Here is an 18,098-nt window from a genome sequence, read left to right as displayed (position 1 = left end):
CCATCAGACAGAGACAACCCAAGGCTTCGGAACTTACGGCCTCCCCAGTGCCTGTGGCTGCCGGGGAGCACAGCCCAGCCTTGGGCCTGGTCTGCTGATGGCTAGCCTGTGATGGGGCCACTAATCAGGGTGGCGCAGTGCTCACTGGCTCTCTAATAAACGACAGACTGTCCCGGCCGAGGGTGGCAATCATCATCACCCATCAGGCGCTTTGGGCCCGTGGGAGGGCGATGTGGCTGCATTGGGGGGACTGTGGCTACTGATGAAAGCCAGACACCCCAGACACGGCTGTGTGAGAGTCTTGGAAGTGCGCACGTGACATTAATGTGCGTGTCTGCATGAGTGTGTGCGTCCACGCATGTGCCCCCCACATCGGCTGCCCAGAACCCCCTGGGCCCCTGGGAGGATGCGGCCATGCCCTCACAGCTGCGGGCTGGGGTCCCGGCTGCCCACCGAGGCCTGGCCTCTGTGGTCCCAGCATGAGAGAGCCAACGGGCTCCTCCCTGCCCCCCAAATGAGATGATTTGCGGCATTATAAAATCAAAGCCTTCAGACCGTAATTCCTACTCTCAAACAGATCAAAAAGAGTCCCAGCCCGAAATTCTTCGATGAATTTATTACAATCAAACCTGGCTTCTATTATATGTTTCGGTGTGCCAGCCCCCTGGGTCTCCATAACGTGATGTAATGCGTTTCTGGGGCTTTGATCCACTGCCAGGCAGGGGCCCACGCCCCGCCCCCACCCTTGACTTGCATCTCGCATTTCCGTTGCAGGTTTCGGGTACCTGACGAAGCAGCTGATGGGCTTGGCTGGCGGCCGGATTATTCTGGCCCTGGAGGGGGGCCACGACCTCACGGCCATTTGCGACGCCTCGGAAGCATGTGTTTCTGCTTTGCTGGGAAACGAGGTAGGAGGACCAGGAGGCCACGGCTGCTCTGTGCGTGGGCCCGGCCCAGACCTGGCCTATTTCACTTCACTGTCTCTCAGTGCCAAATGTTCCCTCCCAACCCCACTTAGTAGGGCTGTTGTACATCTGACAAAACTGTGTAATTACAGCCAGAAGGAGGTGAGCACAAGGATCATAAGAACCCTTTTCTCTTGAAAAGGTGGTTCAGCATTCTGTGTGTTAAAGTGCCTCACCTTTACGTGTGGGCCACATGGAGAATATATGAATCTCTTGGTCTCCTCCTTCATGGACAGTCAGTTCCAGAATTTCTAAGGCAAGTTCTGAGGGGGGTGTCACTATGCAGGTCAGATATTGGGCCTCCGTTCACCGCGGCTCCTGATCGGCAGCCCCGTTGGCTGCTCTGACCCCTCAGGTGACGCCCAGGGTCGGGGCACTGTACTGTGTCCCACTCAGGCCACAGGACAAAGTCAGGGAGATGCTGTGGCCTGGCCTGCACAGCCGGAGCTCAAAGGCTCTGGCTCGGGGGAGGGAACTTTTGAGGGTTCAAGGGAGAGAGCCACTGGGAGTGTTCCATTCCAGGGTGACAGCAGGCGGGGCCGCACCCTCCCGGCTGGCACTCCAGGTGGACGGGATGGTGGGAGGGGATGGGCTACTGGTGACAGTGTGATGTCCAGCCTGCTGAGCCTCTAAAGTTGGTGACACAAAACTGGTTTGTAGCTTTCATTTTGAATTTCCGAAATGTGCTCTTCCTGAAACTTGAAATTTACCCACAGGCCTGTGGTTATGGGGCCACGTACCTGTGTCCTGACCCCACCAAAGGATCATGGGCAGGTTCAGGTTTCCCCATGGCATAGCTTTCTCTCATTGCTCGCGGTGACCTTACCACGTGAGTCCTAGAAACAAGCCGGCTGGTGTTGTGGGGGGCAGGGGCAGTGTACCCTGGATCACTGGCCCAGCCCGCAGCAGGGAGGGGCCTGGCGCCCAGCTCGCCAGACACAGGGCCTTGACGGGCACAGGGCCCACGGTGGGGACGCCTGGACATAGCTCATGAGCTGCACTCTCATGCCGTCCCCTGGGGCTCACCTCTCCTCACCGCATCACACGACACGGGGCTTCTCCAGGCTCGCGATGCATGAGGACGCTCTTCAGTAGGGCCAGGCTTACCCGGATGTCCAGTGAGGGTACCGTTGTCTCTGCCCCCATGCTCCTGCTGGTCACCACCCAGAGTAGAGAGAAGCCTAAGTGACAAGGCTCTGACCTGAGGCTCAAAGACGCACAGCTCAGGAGGAACAGGCCACACCAGAAATGCAGCCTTGAGCACATATGGCAGGAGGAGGGGGATGCCTGGATCCACAGGCCACTAGGGGAGGTCCCGACGTCCAGTTGAGAAGAAGTGGGCGAGAGAGAGGGGCGGCCCCGAGGAGTGATGTTGGGGCGGCTGAGGTGGAGACAACCCAAGTGGCCGTCGGGTCCTGTTCAGGACTGTGGGTCAAGGAGGCACTGGGCACTGCTCAGCCAGCTGGTGTCCTGCTGGTTGGCATAGAGGGCAAGGGCGCCCCTCCCACCCCCACTCTCTCCTCTCTGTCAGGAGACACTGAGGCCGAAAGACCCAGAAACCCCCGGAAAGGGTGATGCGGTGAGGCTGGCTGCAGCCTGGCTGGGAAGGCCCCTGATAAGGCCTGTCTCATGTGGTGTGGAGTCAGCAGTGGGCTCTCCCCCTGGGATGGTCAGAGTGCTAGGGCTCCTCCAGGAGACCAGTCACCCAAAGCTGTCCTGACCCGTCCCTGAGGCTGCCCTCCTACACCCTAGACCCCCGTCAGCAAAGTGCATTAGAGGGCAGAGTCCACGAGATGCTCGAGGAAGGTGCTGACGGGCGGAGCGAAGGGGGGCTTCAGGCAGGTTCTTGAAGGTACATACAGTAGTCCCCCTTATCCACGGTCTCGCTTCCACGGTTTCAGTTACCTGTGGTCAACTGCGGTCCAAAAGAAAGTTCCAGAAATAAACACTTCATAAGTTTTTTATGAAACTTAGGAATTCTGAGTAGCATGATGAAATCTTGCATCTTCCTGCTCCGTCCTACCTGGCACATGACTCATCCCTTTGTCCAGCGCATCCACGATGCAGACGCCGCCACCCATCAGTCACTTAGTAGCCGCCTCGGTTATCACCTTGACTGTCAAGGTACCGCAGTGCTTGTGTTCAAGGCACCCTGGTTTTCCATAGTAATGGCCCAAAGCTCAAGAGTAGTGATGCTGGCAATTCAGGTATGCCAAAGAGAAGCCCTAAACTGCTTCCTTTAAGTGAAAAGGTGAAAGTTCTCGACTTTGAAGAAAAAAAATCATATTCTGAGGCTGCTAAGATCTGTGGTAACTTTTATTACAGTATATTGTTATGATTGTTCTATTTTATTCTTAGTTATGGTTGATAATCTCTTACTATGCCTAATTTATAAATTAAACTTATAGGTATGTTTATATAGGAAAAAACATAGTCTATATAGGATTCGGTGCTATCCACAGGTTTAGGCATCCACTGGGGGTCTTGGAACGTATCCCCCACAGATAAGGAGGGACCACTGTATTAAATTTGACTGCATCCAACAAGGTTCATGGGGCGACACATTGTAGAGAGGTCTCCCGTGATGTGATGCAGGGCTCTGTCCTCACGCCATTTCCAGTCAGTGTTGTTCCCTTTGACCTGAGTGAACTAACAGAGGCATGCTGTGGACAGGAGGATGAAGCGTGTGGATGTGCCCCCCGGGCTCAGGGTGGACAGAACTGACAAGATGGCGTTTGGAGGCAAATGTGAGGTCTGCAGCCCAGTCCTGGCGGGCCACAAGCTGAGGATCAAGTGTGAGAATGACTTGATTTGGGGTTAAATCCTCAGGAAGCTCTGCGTGTGTCCTCCATGTGAGGTGGCCTGACAAGGAGAGGGGGGCCAGGCGTCCCTGGAGAGTGTGGTACCCAGGGAGGAAAGCCATCACAATCTGCCCGGCCATGCGCCCCGCTCTGGGGCCACTCCTGAGGAGGGCATGACCAGGTGAGCACAGTCCTGGGGCGGCAGTTGGGGAGAGGGCTGAGCCTGAGGCTCGGGGGGCAGTCTGGACCCTGGCACCACGGTGACAGCACCCCAGCTCCTTCGGGGAACTGCCTGTGCAGCCACGTGCTCCGGGGTCCCAGGCTCATGCCCCCTGCCCTCTGCTAGGGCAGGTCCGGCCGGCGTGGGGTGTGGGCAGGGGGCTTAGAGTGGGCGGGCGCCTGGGTGGCTCTACTCTCCCCTGACAGCCTTTGCTTGTCCTGGATGGTGCTCGTTTAACCTAAGTCACATGGATCAAAGATCCGGGTGTCATCTCATTTCTGGTCAGCTGGTTAGTGATATGCTTGATATTCTCAAATAAAATACCAGTCTGCATTTTAAAGTGTCCACAACACATCACTTGTCCTTTCTCCACATAAAACAATCCTTTCCCCCTTGTCTGCTGGAGTTAAAAGATGACTGATGTGTGTATTCAAACCCCCCTAAAGCTTCTGGACTCCCCGCTAGTCATTTTAGAACAGCGACAGAGAACTTGACTTTCCACTGGGGCCTGTTCCTGCTCCCGACGTGTTAGCTCTTTTTACAAGAAAATGTTCTTCTACTTAAACACATCAAAAAGCAGGAAGCCCCAGTTTTATCAAGGTCTCTTAAAAATCTTTTTAATGCAAGAAAGTTGGACTGAGCCCTGCTCCTCTGCCCCGCGGCCTTTGATGAGCGTGATGGACGGCGTGCCGGCCGGTTTGGCACGCATGCACTCGGGCGGCCAGCTGTGGACAGCAGCAAGCTGCAGGGGCTCTGCCGCCTGAACCATAGAGGAGGGAGAACAAAGCAGAAGTGGGGCCACAGCGGGCTGCTCCCAAGGGGGGCGAGCACCGTATCTAAGGTCAGCATTGCTCCCAGGAGCCATCTTATATAATAGTTTCAGCTTTAAGTTACATGCAGCTATCAGTGACAACTGACATGAAACATCATTTAAACGTGTTGCACAGTGCGGTATAGACGGAGGCGAGGGCGTCCAGTGGGTGGGGTGTGGGGCGAGCTGGGCCCAGCTTCCAGCAGTCTTGTCAGTCACCCCAGAGGCGAGGTTTCGTTTGAGCCAATTTTCTCTTTAATCCTGTGGCACTTCAGGGCTAAATGCCACCAGTTTGCTCCACCCAGCTCCTAGATTAGAGGGGGAGCTTCGTGGAGGGTTCCGTGAAACTGCAGCGTTGGGAGACGGCTTCACTCAGGAATGCGGCTCCCCCGTTACATTCTTGTGCTTGTGAAAGCTGTGGATGCAGAAAAGCTCTGAGTGACTAAAAACGATTCTGTGTGTAGGACACGGAACCCACCGGTCTGAGGGCCAGGTGTCTGCTTCCAGCCAGCAGGCTCTCCCGCCCTCCCTCTCGCACATGCACACGCTTGGGCGCACACACACGGTTGTACACACACTCACACAGGCACACTCGCACTCCCAGTCACGCTCACCTCGGGCCAGTAGTGACCACTGCAGCTGCATGTGGGAGCTGGCAGCAGGCACAGGGTCCAAGTGCACGTGTTCCTGCCTGAGGTTGTGAGTCGCCTCCTGTCTCTGGCCAGTCTCCAGGATCCTTGCTGACCGACATTCGGGAAGGTGGCCCTTGCCCCAGCCTTCAGTTGAGGAGGCGTGCCTGCACGTGGCTCGCCCCGTCCTCTAGTCACAGTGGGATGCAGGAGAAGTGGTGAAGCGCTGACCTTCCCAGCCCCCCTTTGTAAATGAGGATGGGAGAGTCCCCTCCGTCACTGGCCACCGGGCTCAGCAAAGGGCAGCTCGAGAGGAGGATGTCCTCCTGGGTCCAGGTGCACTCGGACCTGTGTCCCCCTTGTCCAGCAGGTCCCAGTACATCAGACACTGGCCACCAGGCTCCCGCTGTGGGGCCAGGCAGCAGAACCCTGTGTTCACAGTGCTCGGCATCTGTGGTTGATTTTGTCTTTAATGCCTGTCATCTTCCAAGAGGATCGCAGCATCTACGGAAGTGCAAGCGAGACAGGCGAGCCGGGGACGTCCAGATGGAGTGAGGAGGGAAGATGCGGTGGGCTGGCCCCAGGTCAGCCCAGGGTCACAGGAGAGCGCTCTCTGTCCTGATCCTCCACGCGCCTCCTCCTTCCTCAGAGAGGGCTTTTCTGCCCATGGGCTTCCTGAAGAGAACCCGCCACGTTCGTTGCACACCAGCTTCCCCAGTGCATCACGATGAAGCACGTGCCGCCCATCCAGTTTCTGGGCCCAGCAGCGCGGGGAAGCCCAGTGCCAAGCTGGACCGGGAGCATGGGCCTCGTGTCCTTGGCTGTCACGTCCCCCCAGCCGTCCCCCAAGAGAGGAAGAGCGAGGAAGGGGCACACTCACCCCTTAGGAGCCATCCCTACCCCTGCTCCGCAGGTGAGGGGGACCCACCCAGGAGGAGCGGCCAGGCCTCCCCCGCAGCTTCCGAGAGTCATTTCCTTCTGACGCTTGTCCCTAGCCCACTACACCCACCAGCCCAGCTTCAGGGCCTCATCCTGCCCCACTTTGCAGTGAGGAAGCTCAGGCAGTGGTGGGTGGAGAGCTGGATGTGACCCGCCTCACAAGGGGCTGGGGTCAGGGGGCTGGTGTGTGTCCCCCTGGGTGCACTTCCTCTGGTGGGTGCTGAGTCTGTCCTTTAACCTTTTTTCAGAAGCCATCATGATTTTTACCCATCTTACAGTTTATTTTTGTTTTTTAAAAGTCTCTTGCAAACCAGCCCATCACATCCATAAGCATTTGCGTTTTCACCAGAAGGGCCACGAACACAGCTTACCGACTGGTTGCCGGGTAGTTACTGAGTCCCTGCTGTGCCACGAGACCAGGTTCCAGGCCCCGAGGCTGCCCAGTCTAACCAAGCGGGCCCTCCCAGCACTCACCATGGTGGAGGAAATAGCCCCGACTTCACAAGTGACCCCTGAAACAGCCATGAGGAAGGACAGGTCTGGGGCGTCACTGCTCAGCTGCAGCCAGAGAGCATGCGGTCCTGGGAGTGGCCGTGGAGCTGTCAGGGCAGCAGGGGTCTGTGGGGACGCCATTGGCAGGAGGCTGTGAGCTGGAGCCACAAGGAGTGACCAGACGGTGGCTCGGCCGGGCCCCAGGAGGCCCCTCTGCATGGAGCCAGCAAGAGGATGGGAAGGAGACCGAGCGTCGTGGCTGCAGCCGAGGGCAGAGAACCTTCCGGGGCTGGTTCCAGCATCAGATGCTCCGGGGGGAGATGAGGGCTGGCAGCAGTCCTTTGAAAGCCGCTCTGCTGAGGCCAAGAGAGCTGCAAGAAAGTTTCCCTAGAAGAAGGGCAAGCGCGTGGGGCAGCAGCTGGACAGCTCCGGGGCAGAGAGCCTGGCAGGGAGCCGGCGCTCGGACCTCAAAGTGGGGTACTTAGCAGGACAGTGTCTCGGGCCATGGGCAGGGACGGGGGAGGCAGGGTGTGTGTGGTCAGACACAGACCCAGGTGGCCCCGTGTGACATCCTATGTCTGTTCTGGGAGGAAGGAAAGGGGGCACCTGCTGGGGTGGCTGGGCTGCCTGAACTTGGACGGGGCTGTGAGTGAAGGAAGGGGACTGAGCTGACCAAGCATGGCCGGGGACCGTGGCTGCCCGGAGGGGCTCTGAGAAGGGCTCCCAGGGGGCTCGAGGTGGGTAGGCCTGAGGACAGGGGCCTGGAGCCTCCATCATTATTTTAGTTTTCCTGGCCAGCCTAGATACTCCCAACAAAGTGTTTTATATATTAGGAAAAGCACAAACTGTGGCCCATTTTCTACTGGGATATTTTAAGGACTGTTTTCTTAGGATGCTGTGATCTCTTGATTCTTCTTGCTTAAACTGCGGGCCCCTTTCAACTGCAGAGTAGAAAAGCGATTTCCATACGTGATACAGACACTGAAGCCCTTACGGCAGTCTCAGACCATGACCCGCGGGTCTCCCCGCCTTCTGCTCCAGGGCGGCGCTCTCCCAGTGCTCTCCTGCCCCCTTCGCTAAGGCCACCTCTTAAAGATTGAGCTGCGCATGAACCTAATTTCTGATTTGGTTCTGAGGTCTGGCAGACTCACGTTGGGGTGAACGTACTCTCGGGGCGCAGAGGCCTGTCTGTCATGCCCGGGACACAACATTGTCCGTTTGTTCCCTGAAAGGGCCATCTCCAACGGGGGCCCGCAGAGCGACTACAGCTTTAGAAGTCATTGAACTGATGCTCCAGTGACATTCTGCTCCCGCTCAGCGCCCCTTCCAGGGCACACAGCCAGGTGCTGGTCTGGGAGGGTTGGCGTGGCCGTGCTGCCCATGCTCCAAGTCCCCAGACCACACTTCCCGCTGGCTCCTTCTGGCCATGCAGGGCCTTGGGTGGCCTCTCTTGCCCTTTCGATCTCTCCATTCAGTGGGCACCATCACCCATTTCTCTGCTCCCCGTGGCTGCCTGCCCCGCTGGGCCCTTCCTGTACAAGAGTTGTCCCTCTGTTGCCCTCTAAAGATGGTGTAGGTCACCTCTCTGCTCCGCTCAGCACCTGAGCTGCCTCGCCCCTTGCGCCCTCCCCGCGGTCCCCTCCACCGCTCTGGCCTCACCCCCTGCCTGGCCCAGCATCCTGCTCCCTGGGGAGTGGGGCTTTGCTCTTCCCATTGCCTGAGGGGTCCCCTGGCCACGCGTGCCCCCGCCCACCTCCTCCAGGTCTTGGCTCAAACGTCACCTGTTCAGTGAGGTCCCCCTGGCCACTGCGTGCATGAGTGACCCACCCACCCCAACCCTGCACCCAGTGCTGTGTTCCCATGGCACTTGGCACCTCTGACACTCCGTCTGATTTACTCACTCATTTTGGGTTTAGCTCATTGGCTCTCCCGCACGAGTGCGACTCTCTGTGAGGCCAGGGGATGTTTGTCCGTCTGTCCAGAGAGGTATCGCAAGTTTATAGAGTAGTGGTTGGGACTCAGTAGGCTGCTCAATAAATATTTATTAAACGAAAGAATAAAATCCCAGTTAGTAAGGGGCTAATGCTTTGAGATGTGAAGTTTCTCTCCCTCCCAACCTGTTTTTCTGAAGTTGAGGCCAGAAGCTGCCGGCTCGTGTCTCTGGCCCTGGAGCAGAGCCCGGCTCCAGCAGGTGCTCGATGGACACCGTTGAAGAGCTGAAGAAGTGCGGCCAGCAGCGTGCTGTCATTCCAGCTTTTACTCCACTTCTGCGTTACAGCCTCACCCCTAAAAACCCAGGCACACGAGCTCTGTCCTCCCTCCGTCCTTCAGTGAAAGCAGCAGAAACACAGCCTGTGCCTGCCCTCCATTCGCTTCCCTCCATCTGGGCGCCTCTTTCCCGGGGACCCCAGGGCAGACCACACGCTCTCCCCAGCCGCTCTGGAGAGGCTCTAAGGTGTGCTGCAGGCGTCTCCTCTCGCTTTCTTGTTGGGGAAAGTATTTGCCAGAAAAGCCAAAGAAAATGCAGTTGAGGCAGAGTTTAGATCATTTTCCCCCTTTTTCTCACATTCTTTTCCCTTAATTCCATGTAACTTCGTAACGGACAGGGGGGAACAGACAAGGGAGCCAGCACAGGGCGAGGACCCTGCTTCTCTATCACCCTTTATACAAACACGCAGTGAGACCTCCGCTCCCAGACGCCTTTGCCAGGGGCCAGGGACAGAGGACAGTGAGCCCTGGGAGGCATGGGGCGGGCCGACCCCTGGGATGGCTGGAGACGAGGGGAGCCGCCATAGGAGTGGGCAGTGGGGGTGGCACAGACAGGGACGTGGGCACCACACTGCTGGGACGTGACTGTGGCAGAAGGAGTTGGGAGGAGGGCAACATATGACCTTGGAGGGCCAGCCGCCACTGGTGTGCCGAGGAGGTTGGCCATGGGGAGCCACCCGAGGATGGGCGAGCAGCAGAACCAGGGTTTTGTTGTAGAAAATTCCCAGTGACTTCCTCTCACACGTGTGTGTGTGCACGTGTGTGTATGTGCAGGCTCTGATGAACCCCTGTGCTTCAAAGTGATAGATAATTTACGGAATGAGTTACTTTTTTAAGCCAACTTTTTCTTAAAAGTGGTAAAACTGAAATTCTGGTGTGAGATTAGGGTTGGGATGGAACAGTCAGGACCCAGCAGGCGATGCTGCAGTGCTGGCCCCAAATCTGAATGGCTTATTTTCTGCTCGAGCTGCATGCCCAGCAAGGGGCCTGGGGCTCTGCGTCGTGTCACCCTCAGCAAAGGTCTGGCAGACCAGGCCACACTGAGGAACACTGCCCATCTTCACAGCCAAGGCTGGACAGCTGAGGACAGAGGAGCCGTCCGGGTGCAGCTTCATTCTTAACTGTCCTCCGGCCTCAGACTCACCGGGGTTGTTCCAAGTTGGTGGTTAGTCAGAGTCAGAGTGAACTTCCTGTACAGCCCCCTGGGACACGTGGGCAGCCGCGTCTCTGAGGTGAATGTCTAGTAGAGGGAGAGGTGGGTCCCAGGGACACGTTTGCCACCTTTATGAGACGAAATCAGAGTGCTTGTCCCACAGCCCCTCAGCAGTGGGTGACGGGTCTCAGCCACACTTAGCATTTGACCTCTGCCGATGTGATGGGGTGAGACAGCACCATGGGCGGGTGGAGATGGTCATTTCCCCGTCGCTGTGAGGCTGAGCATGTCTGTTGGCCACTTGGGCTTTCTCTTCTGGTGAAGTGTGTCTTCTGCCCTCGTTTCTATCAGACTTTTTCCTGTTTATTCTTGGGGTGGGGAGATTGGACGGATGGATGGGTGGGTGGGTGGATGGATGGATGGACAGTTAGGAGTCACCGCTTTTTCTGTGCTCTGGAAGAGTGAGTGCACGATCAGATTAACCTGTTCCTTGACTAGCAGGGCTCTCCTGAGCCATGGGTTTCCTTTGGGTGAAAATTTTAAATGACTGATTCATTTTCTATTCTTTCTTAAATTAATTTTGGAAAGTTACATTTTACCATGCAATTATCCATTTCAGCCAAGTTTTCAGAATTATTGACAGAAGTTAACAGTGTTCTCTGATTATCTTTTTCATCTCTGGTGTACCTGTAGTCATGGCCCTCTTTTCATTCCTGATATCTTTATTTGTGCCTCCTCTGTAGTTTTCTTGATCAGTCCTGCCAGAACTTGCCAATGTAATTTAGTCATTTCAGAAAATCAACTTTCAGCTACAGTATCTTTTTTTTTCTTTCAAAATCTATTTCTGCCCCTTTTCCGTGTATGTTCTCTCCTTCTTTCTCTGGGACTGTTCTGTTCCCTTGTTCACTTCTTAAAATGAGTATTTACTTTTCAGTCTTAGTTTCTGATGTTTACACTTAAGGTTATAAATGTCCTCAGCACAGCGCTCAGCTGCAGCACACACTGTGATATGTAGCATTTTCATCATTTTTTACTTCTAAGCATTTCCTAATTTCTGTTTTGACTTCTTTGACCCACAATTGGTGTGTTTTTTAATTTCCAACCATAATGACTCGTGGTTCTCTTGTTATCAATTCCTAACAAATTGCATTGTGGAAAGAGAAGGCTGTCTGGTTGGCATCTATTTGTGGAGACTTGCTTCACAGGCTAGCCTGTGGTCATCTGCGTAGGCCTTCCACGTGTGTTTCAGATAACGGGTCTCCTCTGTCTGTTTACAGAGCTCTGTTTATGTCCGTTGAACCAACCTTCCCAGCGGTGCTGTTCGCATTTTGGTTTTCTCTGTCAACTTCTGTCTGCTTCTCTGCTCCTTCTAAGAAAGACACATCAAAATCTACTATGATGGTACATTTATCCATATCTCTTTTTAGTTCTATCAATTTTGCTTCATACATTTTAAAGCAGTTTTACTAACTATGTGCAGATTTTAAATCACTATAACCTTTGGATGAATTGAAATTTTTATCATTATATAGTGACCTTCTTTATGCCCAGTTATGGGTTTTCCCTTAAATCTGTCATGACAAATATTGAAGATGTTCCTGGCCCCCTTTTGCCGTGCGTATCACTTTTCATCCTTGACTTTCAGCCGTGCTCCTGTGTTCCAGATTTTTCCTCTGCAGGCAGCATGAGTCTGGATTTCGCCACTGTGTTTTATATCCCACCCAGCAGTCAGCGGAGGCTTCGGTCAGTACAGCTGGTTCGATCGCATGCTGTTTTGTTTTGTTCACATTTGTTTCTACCATCTTATTCTGTGCCATGTTTGCCCCCCTCTTAGTGGCTCTTTCCTTTTTCTCTTTTCTTGCCTCCTCGGTGTGGTTGAGGATTCCCCACGTTCCATCTGTTCCCTGTGCCGAGTGGAAGGAGACAGCCGACCGGTGTTGTTAGTAGCGATGCTTACAGATGTTCACACGCGCCCCAACATGCTCAGGGACCCATCCCTCCCCACACACCTCGGCCGGGCTGCCCTGGCCCCGGGTGGGGGTCACAGATCAGACACAGGACTCCCAGTTGGACGTACTTATGCTAAAAAATTACTTGCGTATCAGAAGTTTAAATGTAACTGATGTCCTGTATGTTTATTTGCTAAATCGGCAGCCCCAGCGCCCCGTCCTGGGTTATGTGCGATCACTGACTAGTGTTTCTTTTCCCTCTTTTTTTCTTTAATTTCACTAATTAGACATCACTAGTATTGTTTTATGTTGTCCCTATTTATGTGGCTTTTCCTGCATTTATGCCATTTTCTCTGCTCTTCACTCTTTCTCATTTCTCCAACTGTCATCTAGGATCATTTTCTTTCTGCCTTAAGCACATCCTGTAGAATTTCCCTTTCAAGTCGTTCTTTCACCCTCCCTCCTAATTGGTGGTCTTGCGGGGCTTACAGGCTGGGCTGGCAATCATTCTCTCCTGACACACTGAAGACACTGCCCCCGTCTCCTCGCTCCTTTGCTCTGAAGCAATCTGTGCCTGGCCGCCGGCTGCTCCTCTGCAGACTGTTTCTCCAGCTGCTGTAGGAATTCTCTGCTTGTCTTTGATGCTCCGTGGCCTCGCTCTGCTGTGCCTGACGTGGATTTCTTTTTCAATTCTTCCTGCTTGGCTCTCATCCCCTTCCTGAACTGAGGATTGGGACCACTGATCAATCCTGGAAAATCCTCAGCCGTTGGCCCCTTAGGAACCCTCTCCTCGCTCTCATGGGGACACTGAACAGGTAACCAGGTCCCTTCTCCTTCTTTCTGCTCCTCTGTCCCTGAGCTGCATTCACATCACTTCTTCAGTTGTTGCTTCCAGGTCACTAATTTTCTCTGTCGCTGACTGGTTGAGTTTCTGTTTTCCGCTGTTAGGTTTTCATTTCGAGAAGTTCTGTTTGGCTTTCTTTCAAGTCTTCCAGTTCCATTTCGGGAACCTCTGCTTCTTTCGTCATACATAAATGTCTTTTATTTTTAATACCTATTAAACATGCTTACTTCTATTTGATGACTGCAGTCTTTTAGGATCTGAACCTGTATTTTTTGGATAAACTTTTTATTCTGGGACGGTTTTTGATTTACAGAAAGTGGCAGAGCCAGCACCCATGCTCCTGTGTGCCCCTCCGACGGTCCCCTCTGTTGTAACCATCTGATGTCAGTGGGACATTGGTCACACCTGGGAACCAATCCAGCACGTTACTGTTAATGCCAGACATGCTGAGGTCTCACCCGTTTTCCCACAACACCCTGTTTCTATTTCGGGTCCCATCCAGGACCCCACTCATCACTCATCCAAGGGCCTTCTCAATGCTTCCTGCCCGGCGGTGCTGTCCACACAGCTCAGCTCTGCCAAGGCCGACCGTGAGCACTTGGTGGAAGTGGTGTTTCTGAGGTTTCTCCACCTGCACTTCCCTTTCCCCACAGGCGTGCCCTTTGGAAGGAAGTCAGCTCAGGTCACACTCGAGGGGACAGGTGCAGGGGTGTTAAGCTCCACCTCATGGCAGGGGGTGTGCACATAAGTCATTTGAAACTCTTCTTAAGGAAGACGTGTCTCCTCGTTGCTTTGTTTATTTCTCCGGTCGCTTCTTTATATCGCTGTGGACTGTGGGTCCTTGTTTTCTGCCCCGAGTTACGATTCAGCAGTATGTGACGCATCCCTTTCCGATTGGCCCCCTGTCGGCCCCTCTGACATGCCCCATCGTCTTGGCTTTGAGTTCTTCCTTCCTCTGCCCTGCAGGATGCCCCAGCCCTGGAACCAGCCCCTCCTCCAGGAAGGCTGCTCCTTTTCCTGGGGAAGGCGATTAGAACCTGGTTTGTTCTGGCCCAAGCGCATGCTGGCCAGCTCCTGCACTTTATGACAGTTTTGAGTGGGAACTTGTGCGTCTTGGAATTGAGCTGGCGCGCTCATTGGTGGCCTGGTGCGGGGACGTATGCCTCAGGAGAGGGTCTACAGCTGCTCTGCCAGGCATCTGGCGTCGTGGAGCTGACACCGCAAGTAGCGGCTCTCTGCTCACAGTGTTTAGAACCCGGCGCATCCTCAGGGGGCTGAGAACAAAGCTTTCTTTGCCACTTGTCTCTGCGGGCACGCTGTCTGTGTGCCTGCTCTGCTGGCTCTCCCCAGAGGCTGCAATCATTCCAGCCTAGGCCTGCAGGACAGGGCCTGTCCCCAGGATTCCTGACCTCCCTGGGCAGGTTCCAGCTTCACTGCAGATCCCCCCCTGGTTCTGTAGGCTAGTCCAGTTATCGAAAGGTTTTTTTACTTGTTGCGTGCCTATGATCTATTTCAGCCCACCACACTTAGCTGTTAGCCTGTGGATGCTCTGGTCGGCCTCACTCGACTTGTCAGTGTACTCCTTGTTATCATCAGCTGCCAGCACTTAAGGAGAAACCTGGAGCAAAGTTCCCTCTGTGAGAGGTTCCACTCCCTTCCTTCCGTTTACCTTTTTCCCCATTATTAGGAGAAAACTGTGAACAGGGGATACTCAAGCATTCTTATTTATAAGACTGGGGACATGAAAGTGATATTTCATGATAAGTGAAAGGGTATTTCATGATAAGGAAAGTGATAAGAAAGGAATCATTATTTCCCCAGATGTGACGCTGTGGTGTAAATAGCGGATACCACGCTGACGTCCTCCTCCAGCCCACTCCTGCACGCCGCCCGTCGTCCTGCTCGCATGGGAACCCACGAACACACCTAATAGTCTCCCGGGAAAAATACCTTAAAGAAAAGAAATCTACTTTTCTAAGACATTTATATAGTAAATCCCGAAACCACATTTGGCTTTTTAAAGTTATTTTCTCTTCTCTGTTGGCAAGTACCCTCAAGAGACCCAGGCTGACCTTGAACATCCCACTTGAACACACACAGGGATTATACTGACATCCTTTCTATTCACTATGGTTTTTTTTTCCAGCTTGATCCTCTCCCAGAAAAGGTTTTACAGCAGAGACCCAATGCTAACGCTGTCCGGTCCATGGAGAAGGTCATTGAAATCCACAGTAAGTCGCCAGCAGAGTGCTCAGCAGCTAAGCCCCCTGTGGGTATCAGAGGGAGGACAGGGAGGAGGATGGGTGGCAGGGAGGGGGACTGGCAAGAGGAGTGTGCAGGACTCCATGTCCCCACCCCGTGCCCCTCTCCATGTCCCTGCCACCGCCAGCCCAGGCCTACGTGACAAGGCCTCGCCTCTACCTAGCATTGGACAAGCTGGTAGAGACTCACTTCATCCCCATTAATTTCCCCACCACCTGCTAGAACAGCATCGGCAGCTCCATTCTACAGGTCCAAAGAATTGAGGCTCAAGGAGTCTGTGACATCACTTGCTCCAGGTCCCCAGCTAGCAGGGGTGGGGCGTGCACACGAACCCATGTGCTAGAGTTTGGTCTCCTCCCAGGGACCAGAGAACCCGCTGCATCAGCCCACACGGCCCCTATTTCCTGCACTGCTCTCCAGTGGCAGGTCCTGGGGGCCCTGGGGGCTGGCCCACAGCCAGGTGACTCCTGCAGTCACACCTTGTCTCACGTGAACTGGCACCACCTCGTCCTCAGCACAGAGCTGTTTGTCTTAGGTCTGAGGATGACCCAAATTGTTGAGACTGTCGTGGGTGGGTGCACACCAGGGGTCTGCCCTGTGGTTCCCTGGCCCATGCTGAGCTCCTGGCCTTGGAGCTGTTCCCACTGATCCCCAACGAGGGACCCCTGGTGGGAAGAAGCACTGATGGCCCACTGGGCCTGCTCAACCCCCCTGCACTGTCCCTCATGCCCAGGTCCCCTAAGGTTACCCCTCAGCATCTCAGAGGGTCAGGGGAGGGGGAGACCCCTCAGCACGGGCGACAGTGTTCCTGCGCTCGCCTGCTCCTCACGGCCGCCCCACAGTGAGGAAGGGGCCAGGCCCCAGGACCCCCACCCCACGCAAGGTGCTCGTGCCTGGGGAGGACTTGATTCCCCGGCGGTGCGGAAGCTTTTCCAAAGGGCCCTGGTCTTTGTGAGTTTGGAACCAGGACGCCCCTGGCTTCTGTGTCCCCAAAGAGAGGTGCTTTTAAAGCCACTCATGTAAGTCACGCTTGAGCCCCGTGGGCGCCCTGTCCCCGCGGAGCGCGTGACCGAGCCCTCCACGCAGGCCAGTACTGGCGCTCGCTGCGGCGGCCCTCCTCCACGGCGGGGCACTCGCTCGTCGAGGCCCAGAAGTGCGAGACCGAGGAAGCCGAGACCGTCACCGCCATGGCCTCGCTGTCCGTGGGCGTGAAGCCGGCCGAGAAGAGGTGAGCGCCTCTGCGCCGCCCCGGGGCCCCCAAAGCCACTGGCCTGCGGGGCACGTCTGTGAATGGTGACTCATTCCGCGGACGACCTGAAGCTTTGCGCTCGTGTCTGAAGCCTGTGGCTTCTCCGCGCGCGCAGCAGGGCCCCCCGGGAGGGGTGGAGGGCGGGGGTCCCCCGCGGCTCCAGCGCCGGGCCAGCACGGCCAACTCGGTCCCGTGCGAAAGTCCCTGGAAACCCTTGCAGAGCATCTGCTCCTGAGCTGGCGGGCGCCCCAGCGCTTCCCCGGGGCGGGCGGGGCCCAGGCTGGGGTGCGGCGGCCTGCCGCGGGAGGGTGCGCCCCGGCGCGGGACCCCGGGGGCTGCCGGTAACGCGCTCGGTTCTCTCTCCCCCCGCTGCCCCGGGCGCCGCGCAGACCCGACGAGGAGCCCATGGAAGCGGAGCCGCCCCTGTAGCCCCCGACGCCGCGGCTCTTGTCTGTTTGTCTCTGTCTTGAAGCTCCGCCGAGAAAAGCTCCTGCTCCTCCGCGTCCTGCCGCGGCGTTCTCGAGAGCACCAGGCACGGCGGGCGGCCCGGAGGCCCCTGCTGCGCGGACCCGGGGCTCCCGGCGGGCGGCCCTCCAGGACCCCGGACAGACGCCGGGCCGAGCGACACGCGGACACGCGCGGAGCCGGGCGCGCGGCTCCCACGGGGCGGCCGGAGGGAGGCGGCTGCGGCGGCTCGTGGCGGGGCTGCCCGATTTAGCTGACACGAGGAAAAGAAAACGAAAATCAAAGATCTAATAATACAAAACAAACTTGATTAAAACTGGTGCTTAAAGTTTGGTTATTACCCACGATTCCACAGTCTCCGTGTAAACCACTCATCTTGTAGGTCGTGTTTTTAAAGAGCAAGTTTCTACGGCTCCGGCCGCCTCCGACCCGGGCGCGGTGGGGGCAGAGCGCACGCGCGTTTAAGGAAGAAAAACTGGACAAAACAGAAATGCGAGCCTGCAGGGCTGGCTTTGGTTTCGCAAAGCCTTCGGAAGATGCGAGTTTGTGCCTTTTTTTTAATTGCTCTGATGGATTTTTGTGGCTGGGGTTTCTGAAGTCTGAGGAACAATGCCTTAAGAAAAAATAAACAGCAGGAATTGGTGGGACAGTGTCCTGTGGCTGATGGGGCCTGACAGTGCCCTGCGAGGGGCAGGGGCTGCAGGGTGCTGGCCTGGCGCTCAGAGCGGGCGCAGGCCGCTGCCGGCTGCTCCAGGGGCTGCAGTCCTGCGGCCCTGCTTTTGCTTTATTGCTGTTGAAGAAAAATGGAGGTAGTTCCAAAAAAGTGGCAAATACTGTTGGGAGTTTTGAAGTCCAACAAATTTTAAATGAATCCAAAGTGTTCTTTTCTCGTCCATCCTATAACAATTGAGCATCTCCATTTGGTCGTGAAGCATGCCCTAGGCACACTTTCAGTGTTACGATCGGAATGCTTTTTATTAAAAGCAAGTAGCATGAAGTATTGCTTAAATTTTAGGTATAAATAAATATATATATGTATAATATATATTCC

General features: G+C 55.3%; 1 protein-coding gene across 12 annotated transcripts in view; it reads left to right on the top strand.

Annotated features, from left to right (window-relative positions):
• The window catches only part of HDAC4 (histone deacetylase 4), a 326,578-nt gene extending 309,258 nt beyond the window's left edge, over window positions 1-17,320 (top strand). For 11 of the 12 annotated variants that reach the window (XM_070618796.1, XM_070618799.1, XM_070618795.1 and 8 more), the window contains 4 exons: window positions 775-908; window positions 15,218-15,302; window positions 16,420-16,561; window positions 16,972-17,145. In XM_070618796.1, the coding sequence (XP_070474897.1) occupies window positions 775-908; window positions 15,218-15,302; window positions 16,420-16,561; window positions 16,972-17,011 (401 nt within the window). In that variant the 3' untranslated portion in view covers window positions 17,012-17,145. Of the gene's footprint in view, window positions 1-774; window positions 909-15,217; window positions 15,303-16,419; window positions 16,562-16,971 lie in introns of all 12 variants that reach the window. The other variant, XM_070618804.1, reaches the window with a different exon arrangement.
• The last annotated feature ends 778 nt before the right edge of the window (window positions 17,321-18,098 follow it).

The sequence above is a fragment of the Equus przewalskii genome, chromosome 5 (assembly GCF_037783145.1).
Source record: "Equus przewalskii isolate Varuska chromosome 5, EquPr2, whole genome shotgun sequence".
Classification (NCBI taxonomy): Eukaryota; Metazoa; Chordata; class Mammalia; order Perissodactyla; family Equidae; genus Equus; species Equus przewalskii.
Note: the sequence above shows the minus strand (reverse complement) of the source record. Positions and strands in the feature narration are given on the sequence as shown.